Source organism: Phaethon aethereus, assembly GCF_964289735.1.
Source record: "Phaethon aethereus genome assembly, chromosome: 9".
Taxonomy (NCBI): Eukaryota; Metazoa; Chordata; class Aves; order Phaethontiformes; family Phaethontidae; genus Phaethon; species Phaethon aethereus.
Genome location: NC_138585.1, coordinates 28,046,148 through 28,055,740, shown reverse-complemented (window position 1 = coordinate 28,055,740; position 9,593 = coordinate 28,046,148). Strand labels below are relative to the sequence as shown.

Below are 9,593 nucleotides of genomic sequence, written 5' to 3'. Positions count from 1 at the left end.
AGAAGCAGCAGATAACGGCATGATACAGTATTACCTCTTTTCACTCCCTAGGGCACTCTGAGGTGCTTTTTAGAGTCCAATATGTGATGAAGGCAGCACGTAAATTCCACAGGGAAAAACAGCTCTTGCTCATTTCAACTTCCACTACGGATCTCGCACCGCAGGCTCGCCTGGGGCCTCATGCCAGTGTTTGGACTTTGGTTCATAACCATGAATTTTTAGAAGACAGAAAATGCTCATATTCATCACCTGCTTAACAGACACCTCACAAGGAATGGCTAACAATCTTTCTTTCATTAAGAGCATTCAACCTGCAGTAGCTGTTGTGACACTTTGTCCCTTAAACAAACACCAATTATGCAAAATAAAGGCAAAGCTTTGCAGTTCTCCTTTAAACCCATGTTCTTACATGAGATAATAGCTGTCCTTTTGCTGGATCCAATTTCAGTGTCTGCCTTTCTAAAAATGCCAGTTTTGGGCAACTCTCTCTCACAGCTCTTCTTTAGTGTTGAACCCAGCTCTAGCCAGAAGTCAGTGCAGACCCTCCCAGTATGGGCACTAACAACAAGGTTTGTCATGGCAGAACCAAAATGCTTCCAAGCTGAGAAAATCAGTGATCCTGCTGTTCTTGATATGCCACTATCAGCGTGGCAAGGAACAGGCAAATGAAGTCTTTGCACCTGGAACAGACCATAATCCTGCAATCTGATAACTGAAAGCAAACGCCAACTTTTGTGTCAATGGTGGTACTTTCAGCAGGACACACCTTTAGGTGAAAGAGTCACATAGCAAGATTGGAGCACTCTCTAATTAATTTTAGACAGCATGTCCTTAAAGGCTATGGTTTTTGATACTCCTCCCAAGCTGCGGAAAGTTCTGTTGGATTCAATACAGTGCACAGCAAATGTAAGAGAGCAGAATCAGAACCTCTGTGCAAAGAACTACACGAGCTGAGGTTACAGACACCTTTAACGAGTCTTTCAATTTCAAGTGCTAATGTATTAAGACTCCACCTTCACTTTTTCCTCAGAGCTCCTGAAAACTACTAAATTTCTCAGAATTTCTTCTTCCTAGTAACTGTCCACCATCTAAAGGAAAGGGATGAACAATATAATATTTGCAATCTTTTTGTTTGAAACTAATAGGAAGCTTTGTGCCCAGATTGAAATCTGCATTTATCTGTGGACTTACCACTCATGTTTGGTTTTCCAGTTCTCTTCTTTTCCCCTACCCAGAAGGTAAGCATGACAAAAAAGTCACCAGATGCTTGCAACTACTCTTGAAAATGAGGTATGTTGGAGAGAAAATTCCTATCATTAAGATGAATTAACATAATTCACACCAAATTCTTACCATATACAGATCATGCAGGTGCACACAAAATAATCCTAATCCTAATCCTACTAATAAAAAAGCCATGATTAAGAAGACAATTGAGAAATTATTGCATGATGCAAAGAAAACCACATCCAGAGACCTGAAACAGCTCCTGGCAAGTAAAGGAGAAGGCCAGGGCTCCTTTCAGGCTGCGGGAGGCAAATATGTAGTGATACGACTGTGTTGGAGGGTTCAGTGTGTTCGCTTGACTTTATCCTTGCCTTTTAAAGTAGTGCAAATGGATGAAGTACTTGGTCTGGTCTCAGATCAGGCACAGCTAAGAAATGGGGAGCTCTGAGAGCCCCATTTCATCATGTAACCAGCACTTATTTTTGTTAGGGATGGGCCCAACTTAAACAGTTTTAGGAAGGGGTTCAGACCCACAGGTTTGCTTTGGCGCAGTGTAAAGATCAAAGCTTCTGCAGCGAGATTCATACCTGGGTGCAAATAAGTGTGTGGTTACTAAAATATACAACGCTACGTATGATTTTTACTAAAAGTAACTATACTACCTATAGGACTAATAGCAATTTCAGCATAAGTAAAAATGATTCTTTTGGTTTTGCAAGGTAATTCTTGTTATCAGAAAAAAAATAAGGGCAAATCCCTATTTTACCTGCCGCGGCGTCCGCTCCGATTTGCTCCTGCACCACTCCCAGTCCGCGAGTTCGGGCTCACGGCTCTCCTCATGAGACCGCCGCCTGTCCGGCCCCTCCGGGGAAGGCGACGGGCGGCCCCCGCCTCCCGCCCGGGCTGCCGGGGCGGCCGGCGGGCGGGGCCCGCCGCGGGAGCTGTCCGCCCGGGCCGTGGTGCTGAACGCCGCCCTCCCGGGGCCACCGGCATCGCCCCTTCCTCTCCGCGCTTCTTCCCAGGTGCCGCAGCCGTAGCTCACCAAGTTGTGACAGGACGTAGATTTACCATCACCGTCGTGGTGGTGCTTTTCATGGGATATTTTGTAGATTCCATAGCCTTGCTGGAATGACAGGTTGAACTCGAAACCCCTACGTTTGGCTAAGCAGAAAGGGAAGAAAAGTCGTATTAAAGAGAGTCAAAACCAAGAAGAAAAATGAGATTACACACACAGTGAAAATGACATTCTAAAAGATGGAATAAATTATTTAACTACAGCTAGAAACAGGCAATTCTCTATCCATAAAAAGAATGAACTGTCAAGGAGAAAGACTTCTCAGATAGTATGTTATTACACCATCTTCTTAATGAATTCAGAGATTACACATTCCAAAATTAATGGATTTCCACAAACTGGTAGATTATCTGCCGTTTTCAAAACCACACGATATATGGTGTTTTGTGGGATACACACAAGAAGAAAATATCTAAATTTTGTAGTACTCTTTTTTTTCAGAGCCTGTTTCTGCTATATTTCTAGAGGTGAAAAATTGTACAAAATGACAAAACATTTCAGAGAATACATAACTAACCTTCAATATCAATAGTCAAGCAAGAAAAACAGAATTCTACAATAACAAATAAATATTTTAAGTATTTACACAATTTTTTTTGTATTCTCCATTCTAAATTCAGTGCTCCAACTAATCTTACACAGTAATTGAAAATTAAATAAAAATTCTCGATCATTATTTATACCCTTTCATTCTTCCTCCTTTCTAACAGAAATTACCTGAGATTGTTCATCCTTCCCCTTAGCCTCTTACCTTATGTAGTAACTAAAGAAGTGCCTTTTATTTAACTAATCACCTTCCCACCAAAACTAAATTACAAAATAAAAGGTATGGGGACACATTTATACAACCTCTATTTCTGCTCAACAGTTGTATTTAATTATGGGTGAAATTCTGACCTTCGCAATGATTGCATTAAAACTTGAGAATAGTCTTTAGTACAAATATCCAAAAGTCACAGATTTATTTTAAATAATTTCATAATTGCTAATTTTCCATCTGTTGTACATTTATCTCTCTAAATAGCATTATTAAATACATCTGAAATAAACTACCTTCTTGATGAACTGCACTCATCCTCTCTGGGAAAATGGTTAAAATGTCATCAGATGAAGCACAAGTGATTCTGCATTTGGGAAGTGTGTTCAAAGCAAGTTAAAGCCATGAATGAGAATGGCTTTTCTCCAGGATTCAGGAGCTTTATTTCTCCCTGAACATGCAGTGCATGTCAGGAATTCATCCACTGATGTCAGAGGACTTTCACCCCAGAGAATGGGAAACAATGCCCAGATCCTCAGAAGTATTTAGCTCTTAACTTTTGCAGCTGGACTAGATGATCCTTGTAGGTCCCTTCTAACTGAACTTCTATTCTATTCTATTCTATTCTATTCTATTCTATTCTATTCTATTCTATTCTATTCTATTCTATTCTAAATTCTAACTTTCTAAAGAAAACTTGCCAGCACTTCCAGTTCCCCTTGGACGAGGCCTCAAGGTACAACTGTATGAAATGCTAGCACTGCAACTCTCATTTCTGAAAGATTAATGCACAAATCTATCATTTTAATATATGAATATAATTGCAGCATTCTAAATAGGAAATTTTAATTATTTTTCTGATAAGTTATTCTTGATATAATTATGAATGCAAAGTAAAAAAAAAAAAAAACAACTCTTGCTCTATCTTCTCTCCTTGTAGGTTTCCTTACTGATATTTTTACCAGAACACGTTTATTATATATTAACAGAGATCTAGCAGATACAGATGTATTTAATATCCTGTGGCAGATTTCTATCCTTCAAACTTTGCACAGTTACCTACTGTTGAACAGATGAGTATTTTTAAGTTCATACATTTTCAGTTGTCCCAGAAAGCAAATAAGTATGAACATATATGCATACACTTGTGTGTAATTAATGTAAATTCATCACTAGTAAAGATGCTGAACTTATATTAGTAGGTATAATAAGCTTCGATAAGACAATTTAATAACAAAAGCTTCTTTCAGAAGAATACTGGGAACATATTTTCATTTGTAATTCAAAATGCAATCTCTCCATGCAGATACGTGAACATTGGAGACTGAGGTATTTCCTAAGTAACTGTGGCCAGGAAATTTGCAGGGAAGCACTATGCAGTCTGTTAGTCACAAATATGACAATGTTATTCATGTTCGCAGAAGCCTTAATGTGGTTTGCACTAGAGATGCATTCACAGTGATAGCTGTATTTCTTTGTCCTCTATTTCTCTGACTGAGTATTCCCACATTATCCAGTTCTTTATGAAAAGAACAACAATTGTGTAACCGCAGACAGCCTCTGGCAGAGGCAGCATGAGCAGGGATTCCTCCAGCTGGTTTTATATGGAGGCCCAGAAAAAAACAGGGCTTTAGAAGATTCCAGGAACGTTACCAGTGAAGGTCCGGTGTCCTCTGTTACACCAAGGAAAACTTCATAAACATGCAGGGAAATATGTTTAGGCAAAAACTATGTAGGAGTTCCTCAGCTTTCAGCAAGTGGCATGAATGCACCGAGATGCAGGCCACTCCCATAAACCACGTCCTTTGCTATTTGCTTATTGGTGTCGCTGTGATTTCTGGTTAGTAGCTACAGCACAGGGGTACAAACAATAGCTCCTCTCCTTATAGTTTGCCTGCAATTAGCATGCCTTTTTCCCCCCACGCCATTAAACGTGTTTAGCATATTCCATGTATTTGATTGGTAGAAGTCAGATCTTGGTAGATACATCTTGCCCAGGGTAGGAGAGGAGAGAGAAACTAGGATTCAGAGGCCATCAGACTCTGCTAAAAGAGCTGGCAGTGACCTGGGAAAATCAGCCAAGCTTCTGTGCCTCAGCATCCACTATTTCCATCCAGCTGTCTCACATGAATGTTGTGAGTTTCATATATTGTTTTGAATAATGTCTATATAATTCAGGTAAGTGATTTCAAGGAGTACAAAGTACTATTACTGGCACCAACTTCCTATCCCGTTCACTACAAGATGCATTCCAGCTGTGCGTCACCCTTCCATACTTACTTTTGAGTTCTTCAGAAGACACTGCGTATGAATTCCTCCTGCAATTAATGATGCAGCCACAGGGCAGGTGGATCCAGTGTTCTGACAGGACAAATACTGGGGTGACTGTGGCAGCCAGCAAAGTCAGCAGGAAGCTAAGTGTCTCAAATGAAAGGCTTTGAAAACCGGTGATGTGCTGGATGACCATTTGTATCTGAAAGGCAAAGCATTTTGAAATTTAAATCGCTTCAGGCACATGAGATACTTCCAGGAATAAACAGAACATCTCACCATGAATATGACACAAGTAAAAGACACAGGTTGTCATTAATGTTTGCTCAGCCTAACAATTTCGTTTCTAACGGAGTGGAGAAAACACACTGAGAGAGGCTCTCCTCCTCATTCTGCATTTCTCAGAAAAACCCTTGCTTAAGCTAAATATAGCTGCCTGAGCACTACTAAAACAAGCAACTCGCAATCCAAGCAACTTAGAAGAGACTGTTAGCTCAGTCTCTCCTGCATGGTACCGAGGAACCCCAACTCCTGAGAGGGAACAGGAGAGATAACTTGGCACCACACAGGGCTGCGCTGCAGATGCTCTGTAACGCTCCTTCCATTGAGAGAAGCTCAGGTGCTCAGTCCATACACACTCCCGGGACAGGGATAACAGTGCCCCAGACCCATGTTCCATGTTCTCAACAGACTCCTTTCTAATTATACATGCATGTACCTGTTCCCAAATACACTAGTGCATGCACAAGGACAGCCCTCCTTCCCACCTGCCCCCCGCCCCCAGTGCTACAGAGATTACAGACATGTAAGCAAACCTCATTTTTCTAACAAACCCCTGGTTTTTAACCAGTCTGGCAAAGGACGTGACTCACAGCTAGGAGGAGGGTTTGGAAGAGCTAGCTTAGTACAATTCCCAGGCCCCACACTGCGGAACAAAGGCTTGTCAGACAGCTGGCAATGCAGAGGGGTGGGCCTCACTCACCCCTGTATTCAGGTGATACAAATGATGTGAAGACGGAGTAACACGCTGATAAATCAGGCTCTGCCAAATCTGCTGAAAGCCAGTTACATTCATGTAGTGACACAGACCTGCTTAAGAGGACTTTTGCCGGCACAAGCTACACTGTAAGGAACAACTGCAATGGCTATTGTCCACCTGTTTCAATTCATGGCACACCAACTCACATGCCATTTAAATATAAGTAAACATTGGAAAGTAAAGCAATCTGACAATTTACCATCATTGGAAGCCAGAGAATGACTTTTGTCAATGCAAGAATGAGTGAGAACCGTTTCTGGGCAAAGCCCACCGTGAAGCTCCTGCTCTGTATGCTGTTCATGCAACGGGGCTCGGGTGCACCGCTCTCAGCCACATCTTTCCTGAAAACTGCCTCTGAGCTTGGACATGTGTTTTGGAAATGCTTCAGGGTTTTATCCACAGGGTCCACCGGTGACAGAGATGGAGTAGCAGTACTGCAGCCTGCAGGTGTCCCAGGCGTGATGTAGCCCCGAGAGATTTCCTGGTAATCAATGTGTAATAGCTGCTGCTCATCTGAGCACAACAACTGGTAAGTTAGAGGAACAGACAGCACTGTGAGGAGGCAAAAGCACAGTGAGTAGACAATAAATAAAAACAAGATGTAGGAACTGGCACAGTCAGTGAAGCAACCCCAGGAGGTGGGGATGTACTTGCCCCAACCACAGAGAGGCAAAATACAGATCAGCAAACTGACAATCCAAATGGTCAGAATGGCCCATACCATGCTCACTCGCTGCTTGGAAGTGCTGCAGCTCATTGCCTCGGTTTTGTTGATGGTGTAGAAGTTGTAAGAAACTATAAGAGACCCTTTCAGGTTGCTAGAAATGCCCTGGAATAAATATATAAGCGCTGAGGTGGTGCACAGAGGCTGGGGGACAGCATCACTTGACCACTGGATGAGCATGAAAATAATCACTGGCACAATGCTGATCAAATCATCTATTGACAAAGAGGTCACAATCACTGAAACCGTGGTTTTGTTTTGCATCTTCAGCAGGGAAACTAGTGAATAAATGCTGCCCAGAAGTGCTGTGAATGCAATGATAAAAGTCAAGCAAAATAGAAAGACATTCAAAGTTCTCTGCTCGCTAGGCTTATCCACAATGCCATGATTTTCAGCAAAGAAGCTTGTCCCATTGAGTGACAAATTATTAGGCGTTACCGACATTGTCCTTGGCAAATTTTTTTTTTTGCCTTCTCACTGACTCTGCAAGTTTTCACTAGCTGAAAAGAGAACCGTTAGCTCCACATCACAAGTTTCTTTGTTTTCCTAGATTCTCTTCTGTGGCATCTGATGAAGAAATATTCAGGTGAAGGCACCCTTGATAACCAGAACGACTCATGCTCTTGAAAAATCAGGCAACAAGGAAGTATCAAAGGTGCTGAAAAAAATGCAGTTCTTCATAATCCTTTCAGTACTGGAAGATGGTTAATTTAGGCTCTTCAGGTAACAACATGCCATTCACTTTTGACGGATATCAGGCAGTGTGCCTTACTCACGAGTTCAGTTGCAACGGAGGCAGAGTATCAGGTATGCTCAAGCTCTAGTAGCTCAGGGAAAAACATAGTAGAAATGAGAGGCTGTTGGATTCGCCCTGTGCTGTTCTGAGCTGCAGGAGGGAGGAGTCAGATGCAAGCAGGATAGCGGAGCCGAGGGGAGTGAGTATTTTCTCAGATGGAGCTGCCTCTTAGCTGAATCAGAAGACTGAAACAGTGTCCCTGCTAAGCCACACCTCCGATGCCGACACTGAAATCCAATGCAAATACTCAGATCTGATGTCAGCCGTAAATGTCATTCCCGTAAAGCCCATGGCTGCTCCAGGGCCGTGCATCGCGAGCTAGAGTGCTGCTTTTATTCTTTCGCACTTCTGTACTCCAAGCTTAGCAAGAAGGGGAAAAGCCACAGGAGCCTTTTATGAAGATGGAACAGAAGGGGGGTGTGCCTGCTCTGCCCGTCGGTATTCCCACTCCCACTGCAAGTGTGCGTGTGCATGTGCACACGCCGCACACGGATGCTAGCCGTGCAGTTACTTAGTGACGACCTTTCGTTAACGACAGGTAGCTGCCATGCGTGTTAACCAGGTGTTGCCTGCCTAGGCGGTGTCTCAGCTCAGTCTGGGGTTTATAAAACTTTCATTCCCTGCATGATTCAAATTTGTGCCACATCAAACGCTGTCTGCTCTAGCTGAGTACACGGACAGAATCACAGCCAAGTGCATTTTGGCACATTATGAATGTTTTCTCTTGAGAAAGTGCAGCACTGGTGAAACTTATAAGCTGACAAGATTTCCAACACTCTGACGTTAAGTGGACAGGCTGGTTCAATGCAATCTTCCCGGAGGACCCTGCCTCCCTTTTCTCTTTAGCACCACTTTGAGTTCAAACATGCGACAGGGATGCAGGACAACGATTTTCTGATTAAGGGTAGTATTGTAAGGCTGCTGCAATTACTTGCTAGTCTGGGTAATATTACAAATCCACTCAGACATTCGTGTTATTAGAACCCGATCCTCGCTCAATTCTACCCACTTTGAGACGCATTAGCTGTGCCAAGCCAACAGCTGGATTGCTCGGGTATTTTCCCTCCTGCCAGGGCCGGGCAGGGTTGGAGGCAGCGTTCGCAGGTGCTGGAGCCCCAGACGGGACAGACAGTGGAAGAGAATGCATGGCCACAGCTGTCTCGTGTGACAAGAGTCCGCAATACAAGGATCGGAGTTAAGGGCTGTGACAACTTATCTCAATAACCCCTCCTTCATTTCCGATCTCCCAGCCGCCCTGCCATGGCACTGGGAAGGCGTACGCCCCAAACAGCCTAGGTCTTCCAGTCAATGCCACGTGCCCCGTACAGCCATAGAACTGTCCTCATCGCAGGACCTGTCGTAAAGCCATGCTCCCCTTACGCAGCCTGACCGGGAGCCTTTGCCTCTCCATTCTCCTGTTCACATCGCAGCTGCCTCTGGTTTGAGGATTCTGCATTAGTTATCAGGACCAGCTGTCAACCCTCATGTCAGAAATTTGCAGGAGAGAGGAGCATCCACCCTGGCTTCCACATAAAGTACAATCCTGGATCTGGACCATGAACCTGGCCTTTAACTGTGCAGGATTTGACTTTGCTTTCGTGATTTATCTGTCCTGCTGGACTATTGATTGTTGATCTGGGCTGTACCAGCTAAAGGCCAGGGCTCATTTCCTTCTGTTTACAGATCACAGCCACCTCTGCCCCT

The 9,593-nt window shown here is 43.4% G+C and overlaps 1 protein-coding gene across 1 annotated transcript in view; it reads right to left on the bottom strand.

The window, feature by feature from the left end:
• Positions 1-7,537, bottom strand: part of GPR149 (G protein-coupled receptor 149) — a gene marked incomplete at both ends in the record, with an annotated part of 24,758 nt that extends 17,221 nt beyond the window's left edge. The window contains 3 exons of the mRNA XM_082003891.1: positions 1,994-2,388; positions 5,340-5,532; positions 6,569-7,537. Of these exons, the coding sequence (XP_081860017.1) occupies positions 1,994-2,388; positions 5,340-5,532; positions 6,569-7,537 (1,557 nt within the window). The remainder of the gene's footprint in view (positions 1-1,993; positions 2,389-5,339; positions 5,533-6,568) is intronic.
• Between the last annotated feature and the right edge of the window lie 2,056 nt (positions 7,538-9,593).